Consider the following 26,315-nt stretch of genomic DNA (forward strand, 5'->3'; position numbering starts at 1 on the left):
ATCCTTGTTTTTCAGCAAAACAATGGTAGTACTAGGAGTCAGCTATGTAAAATGTGAAACTTAAAAGGGCTGCCCCAGTAAGTAAAAATCTCATGTAGTTGGACATTTAGCAACTTGTTTGTCATAGTACCCTCAGGGTGGCGATGCGTCTCCATTCACTTGTAATTCGCTGCAATGTAGCAGTGACACATAGCAAACTGGCATTGTGACAGGTGTCTTAGCCAAAGTCGCCATGTAGCCCTAGACTATAAAAATATCAAATTCAGTCACAGTCACATAGCAGTACACCCCTGGATCCAGTGCAGGCCATGCTGTGGTTAGCGTGGTGATGGAAAATGGTGATGTGTCACGAGGGTATCGCAACAGAAAGACGTTTCCCCTATTCCAGGGGTCAGAAGGTCCCAGCTAGTGGCTGCACTTACACCTCCAGTGGTTGGATCTGGTTTACTTTCCCTGAGTAGACTTTCCTTGGGCTGGCACTGTTAGGGTTAAGAAGTTCCTTTTGTCTTTCTTGGCTTTCCTTCTGAGTTATTTCAACTGTTCTCATTTCTTTATGACCCTCTGCTATAAGTAAGTACTCATCACTTGGCCTTAGTAGATGCCAGTGATAGCTTGCTTCTCAGTGGGCCTGGCTTGGAGGTGTGATCCATGGCAAGAAGAATTGCTTTGGACTTGATCCTGGAGATTGTTTAGTGTCTTCCTATTCCTTTTGATTTATTTCCCTTTCCTTCCCTTTTCTACCCACCTGTTGTTTGGCTTGCATGTTAAGTGAATGCAGTTTATTTTTCTCTAGTCTATTGCTTACCTTCTGTGTCTCTATCACAGAGTGGGACTAGTGTTCCTGCTGCCCTCAGTAGACAGGGTTATGATTATGATAAGACAGGAATAGGCATGTGATGGCAGCATGGGGTGAAAGAACCCATCTAGGGATGTTATGGAGCTCAGGGTTTCTCAGGGTGAGTGACAGGGGCTTCCCTTCTTGTGATTTCCTAGAGGCAGTAGTACCCACCCTAACTTTCTCGACATGCCAAATGCAGCCTCTTGGTGGAGTGCGACAACCAGGAGCTGCCCTGGAGTGGTACCTGGTGCCTATTGTCAGCAAAGCCCAATCTCACCTTCAGAGGCTCTGGTGAATATTGGGTAGGCACTTAGGGGTACTTTGCACGCTGCGACATCGCTAGCCGATTGTAGCGATGCCGAGCGCGATAGTCCCCGCCCCTGTCGCACATGCGATAACTTGTGATAGCTGCCGTAGAGAACATTATCGCTACGGCAGCTTCACACGCACATACCTGCCCTGTGACGTTGCTCTGGCCGGCGACCCGCCTCCTTCCTAAGGGGGTGGGTCGTGCGGCATCACACGGCAGGCAGCCAATAGAAGTAGGGGCGGAGATGAGCAGGACGTAAACATCCTGCCCACCTCCTTCCCACCTCCTTCCTTCCTCATTGCCGGTGGAGGCAGTTAAAGAGATGTTCCTCGCTCCTGCGGCCTCACACACAGCAATGTGTGCTGCCGCAGGAACGAGGAACATCATCGTATCTCCTATTGGTGCGACATTATGGAAATGACCGACGCTACACAGATCGCCGATTTAAGTCACTTTTGCGATCGTTTATCAGTTCATCTAGGCTTTACACGTTGCGACGTCGTTACTGGCGCCGGATGTGCGTCACTTTCGATTTGACCCTGACGACATCGCAGTAGCAATGTCGCAACGTGCAAAGTACCCCTTAGTCACGCTCCTCCAGGTAAACCTGATTCAGGGTGCAGTGAGGCTATGCCCCTTCTCCCCAACCTATGTCACCAGCCACCTGATGTTTTATGATGACACAAAGGTCAAAATCACCTGACTATTGTAGCCAATGATAGACCGCAAAAGTCCGTCAGTGGTTGGAATGGTGACATCATCGCCTTTTGTCTCTGAGCAACAAATACATAGAAGGGAAAGACATACCAGACTGTTTGCAATGGTTATTAGGTTTGCTAGTTTAGGGTTTACTTCCAACTTTATGGTATTTGGCAGCTGCATGGATATGGATATTTATAGCTTGATATTCCAATTTATGTTTTGGGAGTGGTGGGATATAAACGCTTTCCTACTATATGACGAAGTCTTAAATTTGGTATGAGAGGTGTTGCTTCTCTACACCATGTATAATACCTAGTCAACGGAACCAGGGATTCCCAGCCAGTCTCCCATGCTGGTACTTGCAAGACCTCAAACTAAGTAACATCTGCGATCTGACGAGGGCAGGCACAACTTTGTCAATGTCCATGCTGAACTCATTGTGCCTGCCCTTAACGGATCGCAGACATTACTTAGTTTGAGGCCTGGCAAGTACCAGCGTGGGAGACTGGCTGGGAATCCCTGGTTCCGTTTACTTGTCGACTGCCATGCTAAACTCAATGTATAATACCTAATATATTTTGTGAAGACAGGTTATCCCACTAGTATGCAAATAAGACTCCGTGTACAGCGTACTGCATTTGAGAGCTACACTCAGATTACCCAGTTGATTGCTATGGTCCCTTGGATAATAGGAGAGAAAATCTAGTAAGGGACTTTTATATATTCATTTACTTCCTTCGTCTTTTCTTTTACCCCTTTCCCTTTTTTTGTCTTTCACTTCCATTTTAAGATTGTTAATAATGGGTACGTTGCAGCACCACTGGCTATGTTCTCCTATATCCCTGCTCTGCATATCACATACGTAGAAACCCACCTGGAAGGCTTATCATATGGCCAGTATTTATGCTGCTTTACATTGTTAGTGTATTTGCACACAGAGATTTTTTTCAGAGTTTTTGGAGCAGAAACTGTCCAATTTCTCCTTAAACTTTCAAAATTCTTTAAAAATGTAAGAGTTTTTTTGCTGCATGTCTGCTCCAAAAACTCAACAAAAATACCAGTGTAGAGCACCTCAACCCTGTGTGCAAACACCACTTAGTAAAGACCATGAAAAATTAGTAGTACATAAAAAGACCTAAATCTCTGAAACAATTTAAAGAGGATTTAAGAAAAAAAATATTCAGTGGAATATTAGGAAAAAATACAGCATAAGCAAATCCTGGGCACTTTTTGCCATAGTTTCAAAGATGGACAAAAGATCATTCCTTAAAAAATTTTACTGTACTTACCCACTAGCAATTGTACAAAGAAAAAAATATACTAAGAAAAATTGTTATTTTATCGCCCGGTGTCACTGAACATCTATGGCCCGATTGAACGATTATTGAAAGAAATGTGGAAATGGGTATGCCTGAGTCAGAATTATCAATGTTTAACCAACAACATACTTTAATGAGTATGCGGACCTTAAAGCGTACCTTTTATTTAATAAACAATGGGCAGTTCCAGAATAGTGATTCTACTAAATTTACAGAGGGTGAAATAAGTAATGCACACATCACCAATTTTCTAAGTAAATTTATTTCTAGTAGCATGAATTGCTCAGGTGGGATTTTGGCCCATTCTTCCACACAAACAATCTTCAAATCCTGAGGTTCCCAAGGGCTCCTTTTATGAACTCTGAGTTTAGTTTCTTCTATAATTATTTTTTCTTTCACTGAAATTAATTGAAAGTTTCTTTGGCTGTGTGTTTTGGATCAATGTCTTGCTTAAATGTCCCCCTTGTTTTCATCTTCATCATCCTGGTAGATACCAGCAGATTTTTATCAAGAATGTCTTTATACGTTTGTCCATTCATGAAATCTGCCTGTATCGTATGCTGAAAAACAGCCTCACACTATGATGTCCCCACATCCAAACTTCACTATGGCTAGGGTGTTTTGGCGGTAATATGTAGTACCTTTTGGCCTCTAAACACAGTGTATATTATGGCATCCAAAGAGTTCAATTGTGGTCTCATTTGATCAGGCAATATTATCCCAGTATTTCACAGGGTGGTCTTAATGTTGTTGAGCAAACGTTAAACGCTCTTAAACATGCTTTTTGTTCAGCAATGTGGTCTTGTGTGGTAAGTCTGCATACAGACCATGGAGGGTGACACGGGGGTAAGTGGGTGCTCTCGTCCACAGGCCCGGCCACCTTTAAAAAGACAGCATGGCCCAGGTCTCATCCCAACTGAACGCCCGACCTCCTTAACTGTGGGCGGAACACTACTCAACACAGGATGAGGGAATCACAATATTAAGACTTTATTGGATCCCCAAACAATTAATGGCACATAACCCATAACCAGCAAAACACAAAAATGTAACAGGCAGCAGAGTCTCACCCTTCCGCTGGCTCACCAGGGATTAGAATGTCCGTGCCTTAGAGCTTCCAGGGCTACTTACTCCAATCCAGCAGCACCCCACTTTCGGCGGGCACCCACCGAGAATGGAATAACGCCAAATTTAGGAAGCTGGCTGAGGATTGCAAAGTCTGTAGTTAGGTGACTGGTTTGTCCCAACCTGGGTTTCTTCCTTAAGTAGTCTCTGGTATGATGATATGATATAATCCTGGCATCCGGAGTTGAAATCCCTAGACTGTTGTTATTGTCTCCAATCGGAATCGGAGTCCCTAGATTGAAGCCATGTAGCCAAGTGATCCTCTAGTCGGAGCCAAAGTCCCAAGACCGAGTCCACAAGCCATCCTGGTTCTGATCCCCTAGCCAGCTCCTAAGAGCTTAGACTGGATCATGCAACATCCATCAACAACTGCTGACTCCAAGAAGTCCCCTTTCATAGCCAGAGCCTTCCCTTAGGATATACTGTGCCCTTATCGGATTGGTTGTACAAGGTTGCTTCTCTTATTGGATGAATTTCAAACTGCATGGATAATGTTCATTTAAATGATGTGGACAGAAAGACAGAGGATAGTTACATGTAGTCTGCAATGCACAGACTAGACAATGGCCACTGAGGAAATTTACATTAGATTAGCAATACACAACTACATTACAATGAATGCTCAGAAGGGTCTGGCAGAAACAATAGATTAGCAAGCATGAGTTAACACACAGAAGAAAAATATGTCTGGCTAATGTAAGAAATTTAACCCACGACACACATTGAAAAAGTCTGTGTCATCATATGTATTACTTATTGTTTAATTTGTAACGATTGTAGCTCTTGATTCTAGGTCTTTCTGTAACTCTCCAAGCTGATTCTTGGATCTTGGACAACTGTTTTGATAATTCTTTTCACTCCTGTGTCTGAAATTTTGTGGGGAACACCTGGTTGTGGCCGGTTTATGGTGAAATGATGTTCTTTACACTTTCGGGCTATGGTCCCAATAGTGCTCACAGGAACCGTCAGTAGTTTAGAAAGAAATTCTTCTAAAACAAATGCCATCAGTATGTTTTTAAACAATAAGGTTGTAAAAGTCTTGAGACAGCTCACTGGTTTTACCATCATGAGATGTTTTTTGTGTGGCATTTTGGTATTGAGACACCTTTTTAAAGGCCATCAGTTGAACCTGATGATACTATTTTTCACTAGGTGGCAGGATTGCTTTCCAATTACTGATGAATTTCAGCTTGTGTCATGACTTTCCATGACTTTTTGCACTTCTCTTTCTTTGTGTGTGCCAATGCTTTTTTCCTGTGTCATTTTCCTGCCCTCATTCCACCCCCTTAGCATGTCAGCACGCCCACAGGAGTGTGCTTAAATGTTATTCAATGTCCACTGCCAAGCATCATCATCGGCAGTGATGTGCATACCTGTGTCCGTTGCACCACCTCAGTATGCCAGGCCTAGGGTCACTGCGCATGATCAGAAGTCCTCGGCACTTTCGGTCATGCGCACTACACCAGTTTGAAGCCAGGACGCCTACACCTAGCTTCATAGTACGCATGACCAGAAGTCCGGGGATTATGCTCACTGAGCTGAAAACTAGCATCGGGCGTGGTGGCTGCAGAGGTGAGCACGACCATACCTCTAACTCAGTGCAATTATTAGCATGTTAGCACGCACACATGGACGTGTTTACATGCTGAGGGTGGACTAGCCAAGGGAACTAACGCCCTTGCGACTATTCCCTGGCCTCATTAGCATATTATAAAGGATCTTTAGAAATACTTTTTCTAAAGATCTCTTTATCTATGCTACTATAGGCTGGGACTGTTAGGCAGGGATTAGCAATATGCACACAGGTTCCATTTAATTAATTTGAAAGTGCAGCCCCAGATTGGTGATAGGGTCTTCAAAGGTTCCCTAGCCGTGGAATTCTGTATATACCACAGTTTTATAAAAAATGGTATTGTACATGAGCAATGCAACTTGTAGAACCTAGGCACGAAATCTATACCCAGGCCTCTCTCCTGCCATGTATCAATTATAATGCTGGTGTTATTCCATGTGAAAAGGGGCTTTTGAGTCCCCTCAGGCGCCAGGCTCTGAGATGCTGATTCCCCAAACCCAAAGACTCAGCAGATAATTTAGAAACATGCAAATATTCAAATCTGAGGACGTCTAGAAAATCTATTTGACGTTTCCATGTTAAAAAAAAAATAGACACTGGCTTCTTGGTCGAATGGCAGAAGATGAGTTGCCATTGGCAACGCCTTAACTTTCTCATGCCCTAATTTCTATAAATGTCAGCAAATGCGTAAAAATACCCGCGACAGAAGCAAAAAGCAGAAAGAGTGCAGAAGAGTTTTGTGCAATATATTCCTGCGCACACGGAGATAGGAGATTACTAGATTATTTCTTGTGCTCTATAACTATGTGCTAAGCTGCATTTAGATAATATATAGCTCACAGTATTAAGGTCTTGTCCATATTAATCCTGACAGTTGTCAGGAAAAGCTCCAGGGGGTCAAAGGTTAAAGAGCTTAATATGCAAAATATACTTTTGAAAGGAAATCAGAAATATGCAAAGAGAAAATCCTTTTTCACATTTATCGCCTTAATCCATTGCAGAGTTTTGGGTCAGCATTCTTGAGTCCTAAGAATGTGGAAGGGAAATGTAGATAAATATTGCATGTGTAAAAGCTCATGCTGGAATATTAATGTGTTGCTAAAACATATCCTCAACTCAGTCAGCATCAATTTAGTTTAATCAAAGGGAACCCTGACTGACACGATGGCCACAGTCAAGATATTTCTGTCAAAACAGGGCAATTCAGGTGAGCCTAAAGCGGATCTGTCACCAGATTATACAATTATTTTATAGATCTCTTAGACTCAACGAGATGGGTGTACTTACTCTGATAATCCATGTCAGAATGGCTGTATAATCCTAATTGATCAATTAAATTCATTCTCTGTCTATCTTGCCCGACTGACAGCTCCTCAGGGCCCCTCCTGCTGCTGACATCTCACATCGCTCAGTACAAGCTGCAGCTGTCATTCAGGCTTGGTCGGCAGAAAATGAATATAATTATCATCACTTTTAAACTCGCTGTTCTTTATTTTGTGCTGTTCACTGATTATTTTACACCACGTATGGTTCATGAGTAGTCATAGTCAGACTCACAGATACATGGGATCAATGGGTCCAATGGGGTTTTTAGAAAACAAACCCGGTTCGGGCCCAATATTGAGCCCAGATATCTGGCATGATGTTGGTACCCATATAAGTCTATGGGGATTTGAAACTAGTGCTTAAAATGGTGGTAGAAGGGATAGGGGGATTGCAGCAAGTTCATCATAATCTCCACACAGCTCTACACTGCTTTCGGCGCCACTCAATCTACTTCTGGGGCTGCCCTTTATCTTCATACATATGCACTTTCTGCCCCTGGCCATTGGCAGTCCCTGCATCTCTGATTGTTTGCAGTCAGACAGCGCCCCCAGCCTATGTGACAGCGTGTCTGACTTCTTTCAATCACACACACTATCTGCGTCTATATTTTGTGCATAAATAAATAAATTAATTAATTAAAAAATTGGAGTAAGGTCCACCCATACTATGATACCCAGCACAAATAAAGCATACAGCTACAGGCTGCAGGCCCCAGCCGTGCGCTTATCTTGGCTGTGTATCAAAATTAGAAGAACCACATGTGGCTTTTCTTTTTAATTATAAAAATAAATATTTTTTAAAAAATGGCATGCGGTCCCCCCCAATTTTGATGCCCAGGTATGATAAAGACCAACAGCTGGGGGATGGTTTTCTCAGGCTGGAGAGACCAATGCTTATTTAGCCCTCCTACCTAAAAATAGAAGCTTGAACTTTACCTGGCTCATCCTAACTGCCCTGGTGCTGTGGCAATCAGGGTAATAAGGGATAATGAGAGCACCACTAGGTCCTAAATTAGTAATGGGCAGCATCTATGAGACCCCCCATTACTAATCTGTAAGTGAAAATATATAAACACAAACACTGAAAAATTTCTTTATTTGAAACAAAACACAAAACCCCCACCCTGTTTTACCCTTTTATTAAACTCCAAAAAACCCAGATCCGATGTAATCTACACACGGTCCCACGATGATTCCAGCTGGGATACATCTGAAGTGACAGCGCTGGGGTTCCGAACATGTCAGTCCTTAACTCTATGATATGTTGGTTGGCTAAATTTTCATCCTTTTTATAATCTGATTGGTAACAGTGCTGAAAGTCATAATCTAAAATTGGTGTCTTATCATAAAGATAGCTGATCACTGTTAACCCCTTTAACAGACTTTATTCTTCACATATGCATGGTCAAAAATAATAAAAAAGTAATTTTCTAGGGACAGGCATAGGTGGGTGATGATGACCTCATCCTTAAAATGCTAGAAAATATGTTTTTTTTCTATGTGATTAACAGAAGTCACAAGACTAAAGGGAATATGTCATCAGAAAATTGTCCTTTATTTAAATCTGATTATTATTTAGTTTTATTTATTTATTTCATTTTTTATCTTTTTTTCATTTTTAATATAATTTTAAGTAAAAATATGTTGTAATCTTCAAACTGGGCAGTAGGCCTAATATTAGACCAATATTTCATGTTCTTTCATTGGATCTTAGCAGCAATTGCCCACCCTAATTTTTTAAAACATATGCATTATCTAAGCATGCTGTATTCTGTGCAAAGGTCATTGTGAAGGACAGAAGAGGAGGGGAGCTGCGATATCACCTGTTATGATTAGTGGATCCTGTTCTGTACACATATATGCTACAATGTATTGTAATACAGCCTGTGATGATAATAAGACTTCTGAAAAGTCATCTGCACAAAAAAAAAATTTGAGCCTAATCAGGGGCGGACACAGACTGCAGAGCCCTCCCAAGCTATACCACAACAAGGTTATGTAAACACATAGGTTTTACTATTTATTACTAGTTTAGAACACAACTATCAAATGTAAACAATAACTGTAAGTTCCATATTTATCAACTGAATATAACAAAAAAGTCATGCAGATGATATGTCATATTTGGATGTGCTTATCATGGTCTATGACTTATCAAGCAGTCCGGACTGTCAGGCCATGGCTGCTTCAGGAGACAGCATAGGTGTGTACATCGGAAAATGCGTTGTATATTGTGTATAGGTTTGTAGTATATAGTGCATTTAATGATATGTATACATAACTGATCTGTGTAGTATACAGTGAATATACTGGAGGGTGTAGTATATAGCTTAGTATACAATGTATATTTTGCATGTAGTATATAGTGTGTACACCAGTCCCAGTTTCTCATATATGATAGGGATTTGTGCATAAATCTCAAATAGAAGACATCGGAACAGATGTTTATTCAGCACATAGGTGACACAGGAGCTGGAATATATTCAGTACATATATATATATATACATATACCGTATTTTTCGCTTTAAAAGACGCACCTGATTATAAGACGCACCCCCAAATTTGGTGAAGGAATAGAGAATTTTTTAATAAATGGGGTCCGTCTTATAATGCCAGTGTCCGTCTAACAAATAATATAGGGTATATGTCCCTCATAGCCCCCTCATCCTAAAATTAGCCCCCTTAATCTGGATATGGCCACCTTATATTGAACACGTCCCCCAGTGATGCCACATTTCCCCTATGGCTGGCACACATCCTCTGTGGCTGGCACACAGGCCCACTCTGGCTGGCACACAGGCCCACTGTGGCTGGCAGACAGGCCCACTGTGGCACGCAGACAGGCCCACTGTGGCAGGCAGACAGGCCCACTGTGGCTGGCAGACAGGCCCACTGTGGCTGGCAGACAGGCCCACTGTGGCAGGCAGACAGGCCCACTGTGGCAGGCAGACAGGCCCACTGGGGCAGGCAGACAGGCCCACTGGGGCAGGCAGACAGGCCCAGTGGGGCAGGCAGACAGGCCCACTGTGGCTGGCAGACAGGCCCACTGTGGCTGGCAGACAGGCCCACTGTGGCAGGCAGACAGGCCCACTGTGGCAGGAAGACAGGCCCACTGTGGCTGGCAGACAGGCCCACTAGGGCAGGCAGACAGGCCCACTGTGGCAGGCAGAAAAGCCCACTGTGGCTGGCAGACAGGCCCACTGTGGCTGGCAGACAGGCCCACTGTGGCTGGCAGACAGGCCCACTGTGGCAGGCAGACAGGCCCACTGTGGCAGGCAGACAGGCCCACTGTGGCAGGCAGACAGGCCCACTGGGGCAGGCAAACAGGCCCACTGGGGCAGGCAGACAGGCCCACTGTGGCAGGCAGGCAGGCCCACTGGGGCAGGCAGACATCACCCTCTGTTACATATCGCCCCCATGTTGCTGCTTTTAGTAAAATAAACTCTTTCCTTACCTTCTGCAGCACTGTCTTGTCTTGTGTGTCCCTCCTCGGGGTTGAGCTCCTCCTGTCTCCTGCACTTCCTACTTCCTGGTTCTAGTGCAGGTCATGTGATCGGGACAGCAGAGAGATATCTCTGTGTGCCTAATCACAGCAGCAGGAGGGAGACCGGGCAGACGCTGGAGGAGGTGAGTAAAGAGTTTATTATTTTACTATGGGCAGCAGCACAGGAGGCTATAGCTAACACAAGGGGAGGGGGGATCCTGTGCGATCAAAGGTAAGCACAGGCAGATATAATATGTGCAGCTCCCCCAGCCCATCAGCGCGATGCAGTTTCAGCACCACGCTTCTGATGGACAGCAGCTGTGCATATTATATGAGCGGGAGCAGGAGATCAAACGCTGCCGCTCCCGGCTTTCCCTGCCCCCAGCAGCCCCCAGCACCGCTCCAGAGCTACCCGCACCTCTACTGGACTCTGTATATATATATACACCCCCCCCCCCGTATATTCGGAAGACGCACCCCCTACTTTCCCCCAAAATTTGGGGGAACAAAAGTGCGCCTTATAAAGCGAAAAATACAGTATATATCTATTTATATATAATATATCTAATATATAAAGCTAAATGTGTGTGTGTATGTGTGTGTGTGTGTATGTCCGGGATTGGCATCCGCACCGTCGCAGCTACAGCCACAAAATTTTGCACACTCACACTTCTGGACCCCAAGAGCGTCATAGGCTATGTTTTGAGGGGAAATTTTAACCCCGCTCTTTACAGTTATTCGCCAAAAAACCTGCCTCCATTAAAGCGAATGGAGCTCGGAGCCACAGTGCAGCCAGAACTTCAGAAGAATGCGCAGCCACGCCCTTATATGGAATGTTGGCATGTCACAATGCAGCCAGGGAAAGAGACAGACACAGACAGGGAAAGAGACAGACACAGACAGGGAAAGAGGCAGACACAGACAGGGTAAGAAACAGACATAGACAGGGTAAGAGACAGACACAAAGAGACAGACACAAAGTGACAGACACAGACAAAGACAGGTTGACAGGGAAAGAGACAGACAGGGAAAGAGAGGGAAAGAGAGAGACGGGTTAAGAGACAGACACAGACAGGTAAAGAGACAGACACAGACAAAGAGACAGGCTGACAGGGAAAGAGACAGACAGGGAAAGAGAGGTAAAGAGACAGACAGGGTAAGAGACAGACAAAGACAGGTAAAGAGACAGACACAGGGAAAGAGACAGACAGTGAAAGAGACAGACAGGGAAAGAGACAAACAGGGAAAGTGACAGAGATAGATAGACAGACAGAGAAAGAGATTGAGACAGATGGAGAAAGAGACAGAGACAGTCAGAGACAGACAGGGAAAGAGACAGACAGACAAAGAGATAGAGAGAGAGACAGAGATATATACAGAGGGGGAGACAGACATTATAATTACATTTCTATTTGTTTTGTGGTTTTTGTGTGCAGAATACATTTTTGTTAATACATTCTATTTTGTTAATAGTAGTTATTAACCCGGGTGAAGCCGGGTAGTACAGCTAGTATATATATGTATATATAGTTATTATAGCTTTAGAGGGAAAAAACTAAAGTGCAAAAATGAAATATTTGCCAGGCTCTTATGGGATTAGGAGTCTACTATTTTATATTCAACATCCAACATGGTAAATGAATTCTTAATTGAGGATATCATTATTATTCTATTGTACATTAAATGCATTGATCTGAAGTAAGAAAACAAAATTACATCTAAAAAAACACAACAATTTGATTAAAAATAATGTACCTTTTTAAAAACTCCATATATTCGGTGTGCTTGATTAGACCCGTCCGCATCATTATAGTCTGAAAACATTGTCGATCAATTGCCCATAGTTTCACATTTGTAAGTGCTACAAAAAAAATGAAAAATAGTTAATAAGAATCATCCATTTATTCATCTAAATAAACAGTAATCTCAGGAATCTATACTATAGGACAGAAAACACATTACATTCACCCTGACACTTGTGTACAATCAATTATTAGAGTGGGCGAGCTCTGATATACACACACTGGTAAATTCCCATGTACCTTGTCCCTGTATTTTCTAATTCCGTTCCTTAATGTATGAATGGATTGCAAATTATTTTTGTTCATTGTTTCGTGTCTTTTTGTAACCAGCATTTTCAAATAATCAATACAATTTGTGATTGACAACCCATGTAGCAGAGCTGATTGTGTCATTTACAACAAAGAGCTGGTAATGCAATAGATAGTACTGCATTTCTATATATAACTACCAATATTGCAACGTAATGAGTTCTGTTGGATGACAAACTGAGCTCTGCTCCATCTGACCCTACTAGACATCGGTGTGCCAACATCACATATCAAATAAATAATTTATTAACATCCGATAGATTTTTATCAGTTCACTCTGCAATCTATTGAAAATCAATATCAGGACTAACTGACAGGCGCTGCAGAATAGCAACACCGCAATGAGATTAATTTAGTTTTGGATGCTATTACTATAACATCTGGGTCCCAGACTTATAAAATAAGAAATGTGCATAACAACCTGCTCTCTCTAATGGCTACAGAAGGGGCTCAGTTTTCCGTCTGCTTCTCTCTTTTCAAGAACCCTTGAAGCCCATAAAAAGTTGACTTGCACCCTGTGAAAGCGGTAATGTAAGTAGTATGAGTGCCATTTATAAAACCTACTGGCAAACTAAACTATTTACAAGGCAGATGGTCTAAAGCGAGATCTGCTGGATATTTTACATTTTTAATACTTATTTCATGATGCAATGTGGACACAATATAAAGCATGGTGTACTATTTAGCGCTATATATTAAAAGCTATGGATACCTTTGACATGGAAAAAAAAAGGATTCATACATATGTTAGTATTTACATTTAGTTAAAGGGTTAGTCCAGCACTATATTATTTTTTACTATGTACCTAAAAACTAACAGGCAGGTAGTTGCCAACCACCTGCCTGTTCTGCAAAGCACAGAGCCATCACTGGCCACTTCTGGAGATTCTGTAACTTCTGCTGATGTCACATCTACAGAGTGGAAGCTTCTCCTCTGCTACGTTCTGTTGAAAGTGTTATGGCTCAATTTGGGGATTCAATCTGGTGACCCCTTGCTTTGGTCGGTCCCTCTGTCTACTGGACGGGTGCCTTTCTTCTCAGTCCTAATGCAGATGGTCCTTATTACCTTTATTTTTCTTTCGTGGGCTTTATTCTCTTCAGGTGTTTTCTATTGTTCCATTTTAGTTTGCACTATCACAACCTGGGTGGGGAAATTATTATCTATATATATATATATATATATATATATATATATATATATATATATATATATATATATATAAAATATATACAGCTGAATGTGTGTGTGTATGTGTGTGTGTATGTCCGGGATTGGCATCTGCACCGTCGCAGCTACAGCCACAAAATTTTGCACACTCACACTTCTGGACCCCAAGAGCATCATAGGCTATGTTTTGAGGGGAAATTTTAACCCCGCTCTTTACAGTTATTCACCAAAAAACCTGCCTCCATTAAAGCGAATGGAGCTGGGAGCCACAGTGCAGCCAGAACTTCAGAAGAATGCGCAGCCACACCCTTATATGGAATGTTGGCGTGTCACAATGCAGCCAGGGAAAGAGACAGACACAGACAGGGAAAGAGACAGCCACAGACAGGGTAAGAAACAGACATAGACAGGGTAAGAGACAGACACAAAGAGACAAAGAGACAGACACAGACAAAGAGACAGAGAGACAGGGAAAGTGACAGACAGGGAAAGTGATAGACAGGGAAATGACAGACAGGGAAAGTGACAGACAGGGAAAGAGATAGATAGACAGGGAAAGAAATAGATAGACAGATGGAGAAAGAGATTGAGACATACGGAGGGACAGAGAGAGAGACAAAGAGATATATACAGAGGGTGAGACAGACAGAGACTGGGAGAGAAACAGAGAGACAGTTACTATCCCGGGCAGCGCTGGGTGCTATGTTGTGAGGCGAAATTTTCACCCCACGCGTTCCAATTTACCAATCAATTTTGCCCCTATCTACATAATGGGAAAAAGTGAAACGAAAAGTGTTGGGGGAAAATTGACAGCTGCCAGATGTGAACAAGGGGGACTTAAAGAATGAGAGCGATGGCGCCAAAGAGTATATACCGTACAATTGCTAAGGTGGGGCCTCGACATGGGATACTCACCACACTCTGGGATATGAACACACACACAAAATGCGCCACACACTACCACGTGCTTGAACACATATACCACCCTCAGCACACATCTCACAACACATACACCAACCTCACCACATAATCGCCCTAAACACACACAAGTCTTGTATTATCCTTCACAAATAAAAATCTGATTAATAAGCAGCCAAACTACAAGAACAACAAATGTACCACATAGGAAATACGGCAGCTGTCAGTCACATGACCTGTCTATATGTGCATGTGTGAGCTAATATATACTGTCAGGGGGAGGGATTTCTGTTGCCGGGAGATTTATCAAGCTGCCCATAGTAACCAATCACAGATTAGATTCTATTTTGCTACAGTTAATTAATCTGAGCTCTGATTGGTTAATATAGGCAACAATTTAATAATTACATTTCTATCTATTTGTTTTGTGGTTTTTCGTGTGCAGAATACATTATTGTTAATACATTCTATTTTGTTAACAACAGTTATTAACCCGGGCGAAGCCGGGTAGTACAGCTAGTATATATATATATATATATATATATATATATATATATACTCTCTTTGCTACACTTCTCTGCTGGCTATACTTCTGGGTGGATAGTTGCTAAGACGTTCCAGGCCTTCAATGAAAAGATTTTTCCTGCTAGGCAAAGGCAATTGGTATTACCCCTGTGTATTTATCTACCTTCACAACACCTTTCCTCTTTCCTAAGTTAGGTTAGTGGGAGGTTTCTCTTGCTTTCCTTTATCATTCTCCTTTTTATCCCTTTGTGCACATGATTTCAAGCTCCACGACAGCCTTTTTTTTTTTAAATTTCAGCACTGGATTGGTGCTTTAAATGTAAGTCCCCTGCCTCCCTGTCTTATACTCTCCTGCCTTCATCTTCATCTTTTTCCAGAGCTGTTCCTGTTGGGCTTAAGTGATTTGTGACCTGCTGGCAGCTCTTTGTTCTGGCCTCATCCTGGCGCTCTCTTTGATTTGTATTGTAAGCTTGTGACATAAGTTCTGACTTCCGACCAGTCAGAAGTTTGGGCACAAGATGACGAAATGGGACTGGAGCAGAACCGAAAAAGGATGAAGACGGCGGTAGATAAGAATAACACCAGGGGCAGGGGGCTTATATTTAAAGAGCACTCCAGTGCTTAAAAAAACCCTCGTTGGAGTGGACGTTTCCTCATTTTAGGTCCCCATTTACCTCTGTGCACTTTCTCTCTCTTGGTTAGCTGTGCATAGCAGCCTCCCATCTGGTTCGTTAGCAGGTATGAGAAACTCCTTGATGGCCTTTCAGTTCAGCCAGGTCTGAGGTGCTGTTTTTAGTTGTGTGGCTAGAGGTTTCTAGTCTGTACATGAACCAGTAGGGTGTGGGTTGTGTGGTTTCTGTGTTGTAGGTTATATTACTCCTATTACCCATGTTTAAGTGAACCGAGGTATGTGCATAACAGACGGGTGTGACTGAATATGTCATACTGATTGATAACTGGCTCCCCGCTGACTAACTGCAGGGAACCAGCTGTCAATCATCATGATGTTGGGAGTCACATCCCATCTACAGAGCAGCCTGGATGAAGAAGAGCTGCTCTGTTGATGTGGAGCAGCTGAATTACCAGCAAGATGAAGAGTCAAATAGAACAGGAAAGGCTTTGCACACATTTAGCATATCTTTAAATCTAACACTTTAGTCCAGAAAAGTTGCAATTGATAAATGTATAACATACATATAACGCCACTCTCATACTACATAAACTTTTGCAATCACAAAAATTAAAGAGATCAATGTAAAGCTAAGAATAGACGTACATTCACCAATCACCAGCAGCAAAATGGCGACTTATTGACATCAGAAACCTACAAAAGTCTTAATAATTCATCTCCTTTGCATTAGGCCCAAGGAGCTTTGCCTTTTGACTGCACAGTGTGTAAGCGCAGTGTTTGGGCCACCTTCTAGGACGGGTGTTTTCTCCACAAGCAGAATTAATAATTAATTGTTACTTGCACAGAAACATACATATTCTATAGCTGTTGACAAGCCGTAAGACCTCTAGTGTAGCATTAAACACCACTCGGCCACGCTTGGTTTGCAAACAGCTTTCAAGGCTTTGACATTTAGGCAGCCAACTGCACAGCGGGTTAAATGAAGGAACATTAATATTGGCAGAAAGACATAAGAATCGTGGAATGAATGCACCGGCTTAATATGTTTAACTGCAGGCGTTGTATGTACCACTGTGATATCTCAGAGAGTGGTGCAAACAGTGCAAATGCCACAGTGTGCAGAAATAATGAGACTAATGCAGTTATAGAACAATTCCTATGGAAGCAGAAGTTTTAAAAAATGTTATGTACCCATTATATTTTATATGTCTTAGGATTCAAAAATGTCAGAACTTAATTATACAATGAGGTAACACCTCCTACTGACAACTGCTTTTAGCACATTAGTACAGAAAAGTGGTTGTCACTTCTCAAGTTCTTTCTGCCATTGGCCTAAAAAGTGAAATATTTTAACACTCTTATCATTAACGAACAGAATGCTGCAGTCAGAGAGAGATAATATCATGTAGGTGGTAGGAAAACATTCTGAGTGGCCAGAAGCATAATGTTACAGGCAAATTAAAGTACCGACATCTTCATATTTGGCAGAAGAACCACTGGATCTGGAATTTCCAGATGTGACTATAACCCCTGACTAGAGTGTATATGTAGGATGTTAGCAGAGCCCCCTGTAATGTAAAGTATTTGGGTATGTAAAGCAAATGTGTTAAAAATGTGTAGTAAAGTGTATTAGATAGGATTTAGCTTAAGACATAGGTTTTAACAGATATAGCAGAGTGGGGATTGCTAAGTAGGATGTACTGTGAGGTAAAGGTTTAGGATTTTATTTAGCGGGACGTTATGTAGATGGAATTTGTGAGTAATATAAATAGTTAATGTTAGGTCCAGCTCACAGCGGGTGAAACTAGTGCTGAGCAGAGTGAGAGACTTCCTGGTTACAAGAGAATAGGGTTTAAGTGTGAGAAGACATAGTTTCTGTGCTAGCACCGGTCAGGGAACTCTGAAGTAACCTCGAGAGCCCAACGGGCTTAGAGAGTTGTCCACCGAGACAGCTGTCCAAACCCAGAATCAGACAAAGGTGAACGGAATTAAGGGGAAGGAGGCACAGATTCAAGACAAAATAGCAGTGGACAGTTCGAGGAGCAGTACCCCACACTGAGATTAAGAAAAGGAAGGCCATGTCTTTCATACTGATGTGAAGAATAAAAGTGAACGATTCTGGTTGGCAAAGCGAACTCTGGTGTTGCGTGTGTTACTGACTGTCTACAATGATGACTGCCAGTGGGGTGATGATGGACACTGCTCTGAAGAAACCAGTAAGTGTCATGCACCCCACCCAAAGTCATATCCACACAGAGATGAAGGGGTGCAGTGCCCATGCGGCCCAGCGCCCTTCTCCCTCATATACTGCTCCTAAACTGCACACAGTGATGCCACTAGACAGGAATAATTCTTACAATTAAATTGGTGATCCTATAAACAACTTTCAGCACCTATTCCCAGTACACTTGATCTATTGAGTGATGGGAATATGGTTGCCTAGATCCACACTGATGATGAAAATAGGGGTCCGAAAGTCTTGTGTGACTGAAGCCTTACTGAGCATGTGTGAACACTGTTTGATTAACTGTCTCTAACTGATATGGATAGTTAATGGCGCACATGTTCAGTTACGCTTTCTTCACACTACTATGGATAGGTGATACACATTGTTTATGGGACAACCCCTATAAGTCATATAACATGGATAAGGTACTGATATCCCAATCCCAACACAGTAATGTGAGCGCAGTTATAGAGTATACAGTATTGTCAAAATGCACATATAATAAACTGACATTTATGAAGAAAAGCCATCCACAACCTGTCTCCTCCCTACATCTGTGACCTAGTCTCCTGGTACCTACCTGCACACAACCTCAGATCCTCACAAGATATCCTTCTCTACTCCCCTCTCATTTCCTCTTCCCACAATCGCGTACAAGATTTCTCCCGTGCCTCCCCCATAGAATGCTCTACCCCAGCATATCAGACTCTTTCCCACCATGGAAAAGAGGAACCTGAAGACCCACCTCTTCCAACACGCCTACAACCTACAATAGCCCTCAGTCCAGTAGACCACTGCGCAACCAGCTCTATCCTCACCTACTGTACCATCACCCATTCCCTGTAGACTGTGAGCCCTCGTGGGCAGGGTCCATTATCCTCCTGTACCAGTCTGTTTTGTATTGTTTTGTATTGTTAATGATTGTTGTACTTGTTTTTAAGTATACCCTTTTCACTTGTAAAGCGCCATGGAATAAATGGAGCTATAATAATAATAATAATAATAATAATAATAAAAATAATAATAATAAAAAAAATAAACATTGCGATGTTACAACATGGGGTAAAAGGGAAACCACCATCAGAAAGTGACCTATTGTATAAATCAGGTTTCGGTGACATTTTTTTTATTATTATTACAAGAAAAATAATAAGCTTGCAATTTTTTTGACCGGCCACTCAAACCTTTTTAGACTCCTTCTTTTTGTTCTATCAAGAAAACTCTCTACGGGCTCTTTATTATCAGAGATAGGATGAAAAGGACAGGTATCTATACACAGCTGATGACACAGGATCAACCAATCACTACAGGTGATGTCACGGCTGACCCTGCTCTCCAGCTCTTCTCACTGACCTTTGCACATGCTCATTAGATGCTTCATTACAAAAGACAAGGTCAGAATCTGACCATTATGCCTATGTTTATGTATTAATCCCTGAGACAAAAAAAGTCAAAGTCTAAAAAAAGCCCCAATGACCAATGTGAAAGGTTTCTATTTAGTATTTTTAACAAAAGTTGTGATATGGAAAAAGAAATGTCAAAAATTAAAAAAAAATACATTTAACACAAAAACCTGATTGAAACAATAGGTCAATTTCTGATGATAGCTTACCTTTAAGGCCCTCATACGCATTAGATACATTAGACATTGGTGGGATTTTTGGACAGTCTGATGTTGATGGGATCCCCTAGACTTTCAACAGATGATGTCGGGCCAGAGAAAGATCTGACATGTTGGTTTACCAACAGCCGATCCTTTTGTTCTCCAGTGGAGTCTAGCAGTAGCTCTCATAGAAAACTTAGGACCACTTGTCCGAGCCCAGCATTCCTTTCTAAGGGTGAAATGGGGTAGATAGTTGTTGGCCAATCAATAACAGACAAGTATTTAATGTTTATCGGGGTCTATAGTGTGGACTAAGGCGGGCTTTGCACACTACGACATCGCAGGCACGATGTCGGTGGGGTCAAATTGAAAATGACGCACTTCCGGCGTCGCATGCGACATCGTAGTGTGTAAAGGCTCGATGATACGATTAACGAGTGCAAAAGCGTGGTATTCGTATCATCGGTGCAGCGTCGGTGTAATCCATAATTACGCTGACGCGACAGTCCGATGTTGTTCCTCGCTCCTGCGGCAGCACACATCGCTGTGTGTGAAGCCGAAGGAGCGAGGAACATCTCCTACCGGTGTCACTGCGGCTTCCGTAGGATATGCGGAAGGAAGGAGGTGGGCGGGATGTTTACATCCTGCTCATCTCCGCCCCTCCGCTCCTATTGGCCGCCTGCCGTGTGACGTCGCAGTGACACCGCACGACCCGCCCCCTTAACAAGGAGGCGGGTCGCCAGCCAGAGCGACGGTCGCAGGACAGGTGAGTCCATGTGAAGCTGCCGTAGCGATAATGTTCGCTACGGCAGCTATCACAAGGATATCGCTGCTGCGACGGGGGCGGGGACTATCGCGCTCGGCATCGCAGCATCGGCCTGCGATGTCGCAGCGTGCAAAGTACCCCTAAGTGTGCATTTAATAGCCTGTCTAGATAGGCAGACCACATTTCCTATGCACACAGAGTGAATGATTGGTTGTGGTATGCACATAGACTGCTATTGTTCTCACCAGTAAAAGTCCTGTTTACACAATGTAAACAGCACAATGTGTTGAAGAGGATATTAAACTTTCTTAGAAATCATTTAATCTGTTGAATGAGCATTTTGCTTGTTCGTCGGGAGATTAGGAGCCTGTTTACACTGTCGGATTATTGGGAAACTAGGGTTCCTAAAGACCTCGTCACATTTAACGACTTACCAGCAATCCCGAAAACGATGTGCCCTGATAAGGATCGCTGGGAGGTCGCTGGTGAGATGTCACACAGTCAGATCTTACCAACGACGCAGTAACGATCAGTGACCTGTATATCGATCTCGGCGGATGTTGGGACTGTGTTAGGAGGTCGTTGGTAGGTGTCAAACATAGCGATGCGTCCTGCCCAGCAGGACATGGCCTTTGAAGAAAATGGTCCCAACTATCCAGCAATGACTAGCGATCTCACAGCAGGGGCCTGATCGCTGGTAAGTGGCACTCATAACGAGATCGCTGCTGCGTCATGGAAACGGTGACGCAGCAACAATCTCATTAGCGATCTCGTTAGCGATCTCGTGTGTGACGGGGCCTTAAGGATGTTCATTCATAATAATCATTTAGATCTAACTTAATAGTAAGGAAACAATCACAGTGATGTCATGGTGCAGGACAGACAACAAAAAATAATTTCAAAGTCCATTAAAATAAAGAAGGTGAAGTTACATGAGAATAATTGCCAACAATGATATAATCTAAATGGGAATAATACTTCAGTGGTGTCATTGAGCAGGAATAGTTAACATGATGTCAAAGCAGACAGGTAACATACATGACTGTGATTTTAGAATGTTTCCCTTATAAATCCCCCCCATAAAAAAATAAAAATTGCTGAAGTTGTAGTAAAAATACTAGCCTAATATCAAATACTGTTAATCACTACCATCAGCAATACTATGCTATACTATTATTAGCTGACAACTTTCAATCAAAGTGAGTGTCTATTATCGCCAGTCACTTATGATTGATTTTATGAAGATGAGAGATATGCTAATTAATACTGGCAGCTCAGTTATGGTTTAATACACAGTATAATGTAATATACATATCTTGTTGTAAGAGCAATCCTTCAGGTGTCACTCCTGCCCTTTAGCTTTGATTACTAAAACCAGTAGAGCTTGTTCGTTCCCAGTGGCTTTCAATGATCCAACTACTTTACCCAGGCCATTACACAAGTCAGGGCTCCCCAACCTGTCGCTTGGTGGCATGAGATTTGTGCCTCACAGCTGTCTTCCAGTTCTGTGCATAAACACCAAGTCTACTAAGCAGCTATGAAGAGGGGGTCTCAATTTGTTGACTTTTGTAAGTAGTTCCAAATAAAAGGACACATCTGTTTAGGTAGGAACCTCTGTATATTGGTATACTGCCTTAGGGGTACTTTGCACGCTGCGACATCGCGACATCGCGATAGTCCCTGCCCCTGTCGCAGATGCGATCTCTTGTGATAGCTTCCGTAGCGAACATTATCGCTACGGCAGCTTCACACGCACTTACCTGCCCTGCGACGTCGCTCTAGCCGGCGAACTGCCTCCTTCCTAAGGGCGGGTCGTGCGTCGTCACCTTGATGTCACACGGCAGGCGGCCAATAGAAGCAGAAAGGCGGAGATGAGCGGGACGTAAACATCTCGCCCACCTCCTTGCTTCCTCATTGCAGGTGGGACGCAGGTAAGGAGATGTTCCTCGCTCCTGCGGCTTCATACACAGCGATGTGTGCTGCCGCAGGAACGAGGAACAACATCGTACCTGTTGCTGCAGCGAAATTATGGAAATGACTGACACTACACAGATCACCGATTTTCAACGCTTTTGTGATCGTTTATCGGTGCTTCTAGGCTTTACACATTGTGACATCGTTACCGGCGCCGGATGTGCGTCACTTTCGATTTGACCCCGACGAGATCGCAGTAGCGATGTCGCAACGTGCAAAGTACCCCTAAGATGCAACTTTAGCCAACTTCAGTGCAGATAGTGATGTTAGAGGGGAATGTCATCTGGACAACTTCTTCTGCGCAGCCCAGTAACATCTAGTCTGAAAAAATATGAAGACCTTTGGGGGCATTTTTGTTATTAAATGCATGTATTTTTAACTAAAAATAATTAAAAATGTTGCATCATTTGTTTTTTATAATTTTTGTGTTGCAATTTGTTTTGCTAACTGCAGAATGAGTTGAGACTCCACCAGTGAGTGACCCTCATATATGATAATAGTGCTGATGAGTAGAGATGAGTGAACCCCAGGTTCAATGTTCGGAGTTTGGGTTTGGAAACAAAAAAAACCAAAGTTCGGCTTTATAGTTCGAGTCAGTTACGAGAGCAAACCACTCAAGTGAGCAGTGCTGTGCCTGAGTATAAGTGATGCTCAGCCCCGTGTAAGCCATGTGCAGTGTTTGAATGGCTCACACTGGGGTAAAATCAACATAATATCATCTAGTGTGCACAAAAAAAACAACCCTCCCCCGGAAGTGTTCTGCTTATGGCTGGTAGAATGTGGGAGGAGCCACAAAATGACCAATTACTGATTTTCATTGCGGTTCGGATCAAGTTGGGGTCAAAAACCAAACTTTTTTAAGGTTCGAATGTAACTGGCGAACCGAACCTCCAAAAGTTCACTCATCTCTACTGCTGAGTTCACTTTCCATTATCAGACTGTAAAGCCCGGATGTGTGAAACAAACAGATTTAAGCTGCATTCACACATTGTAATTTCTTAGCTGTGACAGCAACAAAAAAAATCACACCATTTGCCATGATTTTCGAAAACGGAAACAAACACTTTGCGTTTTTACCGCAATTTCGTAAAAAATAAAACAAATGGCAGCTACAATGTGAGAATGCAGCCTTAAATGCCAATCAGTGCCAAAACACAGGCATTTAAGTAATGAAAATAAATGCCTCAAATGTTTTAAATCTATCTTTCGACAACTTATAGTATACACAAAAACTTTGGAAACTTTCATTTGAGAGGCCAGACCCTCGTAGCTCCTTTTTACAAATGACAAAGTAGATAATTAAATAAACTCCTCAACATTAAATTTATAACACCAAGAAGAAAAAGTTGTGGAATGCTGGAGATCACAGGATGGATATACATGATAATGATAGGTCGATGATGAAAAAGTTGATTTTCAAAAAAAAATCTTTTATTCAGTATTTATTCAAATTCGAGCACAAAGTGCAGAAATAAAGGCCCAGTCACACTAAACAACTTATCAGCGATCCCAACAACGATCCAACCTGATAGGGATCGCTGGTAAGTTGCTAGGAGGTTGCTGGTGAGATGTCACACTACAACGCTCCAGCAATCCCACCAGCAACCTGACCTGGCAGGGATCGCTGGAGCGTGGCTACACGAGTTGCTGGTGAGCTCACCAGCAACCAGTGTCCCAGCCCCCAGCCAGCAGCGCCACGTGGAAGCGATGCTGCGCTTGGTAACTAAGGTAAATATCGAGTAACCAACCCGATATTTACCTTGGTTACCAGCGCACACCGCTTAGCGCTGGATCCCTGCTCTCCTAGCTACAGTACACATGGGGTTAATTACCCAATGTGTACTGCAGCTACATGTGCAGAGAGCAGGGAGCCGCGCACACTACTTAGCGCTGGCTCCCTGCTCTCCTAGCTACAGTACACATGGGGTTAATTACCTGATGTGTACTGCAGCTACATGTGCAGAGACCAGGGAGCCGCGCACACTACTTAGCGCTGGCTCCCTGCTCTCCTAGCTACAGTACACATGAAGTTAATTACCCGATGTGTACTGCAGCTACATGTGCAGAGAGCAGGAGCCGGCACTGGCAGCTGAGAGCGGTGGAGGCTGGTAACGAAGGTAAATATCGGGTAACCAAGGTAAGGGCTTCTTGGTTACCTGATGTTTACTGTGGTTACCAGAGTCCGCAGAAGCCGGCTCCTGCTGCCTGCACATTTAGTTGTTGCTCTGTCGCTGTCACACACAGCGATCTGTGCTTCACAGCGGGACAGCAACAACTAAAAAATGGCCCAGGACATTCAGCAACAACCAACGACCTCACAGCAGGGGCCGGGTTGTTGCTGGATGTCACACACAGCAACATCACTAGCAACATCGCTGCTACGTCACAAAAGTTGTTCGTTAGCAGCGATGTTGCTAGCGATGTTGTTTAGTGTGACTGGGCCTTAACCGCACTTACATTGCTTGGCTGCTATCAGTGAGCAAATTAGTGGTTGTCTGAGGAATGTTCTGCCACACTGAATGCACTTGGGCATGCAAATCATCAAGATCTGCTGCTGGCAGCACCTTTACAATGTCCAACCAATGCTCTCCGAGATGTGCTCAATTGCAGTCATGTCTGGAGACGTTACAGGCAGTGGCGCAACTAGATTCCAATGGGCCCCGATGCAAAATTTGGACCTGGCTCTCAACCCTCATGTTTTTCAAATGTATGGGCCTGTAATACTATTGTATGTACTAAGGATTTCGATTGCATTAGGGCAATGACAACCAGAGACGAGTTCTTGGTGCAAAAGACGTTTTATAATATGTAACCGCAATATGTGCACAGAACAGAATATACACAATAATATGTAACCGCAATATGTAAACAGAACAAAATATACACAGTAATATGTAACCGCAATATGTACACAGAACAGTATATACACAGTGGAACATAAACACAGTAAATACTTGCCAGGTTCAGAGCAAAGGGGAATTCCCAGGGCCGCGCACTGGACTCCCCCAGGGAGACCACCAGGAGCGAACCCCTATACAGGGGCTGTCCGGCAATCACCCCAGAAGGCCCAAATGTACAGCAGCCGGGACACAAAAGGGCAACAGATAAAGTCCAAAAAAATGTCCGTACGTGATGTGAGTCCTAGGGTGGATATGAACGGAAGGGACCGGGCAGAAGTGCCGACCAGAGACGGCAGACAGAGTCCAAGCACAGTTGGATGAGAGGTGAAGTCCAGAGCTGGTGTCAGGTGTTTCAACCGGATCCAAACAGCAATCAGGAGATGAGAGCAGCAGGGCAGGAGTACACAGGAAGCAGTATACTCAGGCAACTAGACTAAGCTTAGGGGCGGCTTTTAAACAGATGAACAGGAAGTAGGGCAACAGAACAGAAAACTCCATGTTAACAAAGGGCAAGATCCTTCAAAAGAAAACTGGAAATCCCGGAACTCTGACAGGGCCCTTGTAGTTTTCTAAATCCAATACAGACATAAGTGTTGTCCCCCATCATTATGTAGCAATATCTCGCATCATGTACGAATGTCCCCTATCCCGGGTCCTTTATGTTAAGTATGTCCCCCCATCCTGGGACCCTTCTTGGTAAATACAGGTGCGCATCCAGCTGTAGTAGGTGACTACAACCAGATAGAGGGGACCCGCGAACCCAGTGCCTACTTCAGCTGGATGTGTGCCTGGGGATGTATATCCAGCTGAAATGC

At 43.2% G+C, this 26,315-nt stretch overlaps 1 protein-coding gene across 4 annotated transcripts in view; it reads right to left on the reverse strand.

Annotated features, from left to right (window-relative positions):
* The window catches only part of PRKG1 (protein kinase cGMP-dependent 1), a 1,599,245-nt gene that overhangs the window by 366,670 nt on the left and 1,206,260 nt on the right, over positions 1-26,315 (reverse strand). For all 4 annotated transcript variants that reach the window (XM_075348723.1, XM_075348724.1, XM_075348721.1 and 1 more), the window contains exon 4: positions 12,433-12,538. In XM_075348723.1, coding sequence (XP_075204838.1) covers positions 12,433-12,538 — 106 coding nt within the window. The remainder of the gene's footprint in view (positions 1-12,432; positions 12,539-26,315) is intronic.

Source organism: Anomaloglossus baeobatrachus, chromosome 5, assembly GCF_048569485.1.
Source record: "Anomaloglossus baeobatrachus isolate aAnoBae1 chromosome 5, aAnoBae1.hap1, whole genome shotgun sequence".
Lineage (NCBI taxonomy): Eukaryota > Metazoa > Chordata > Amphibia > Anura > Aromobatidae > Anomaloglossus > Anomaloglossus baeobatrachus.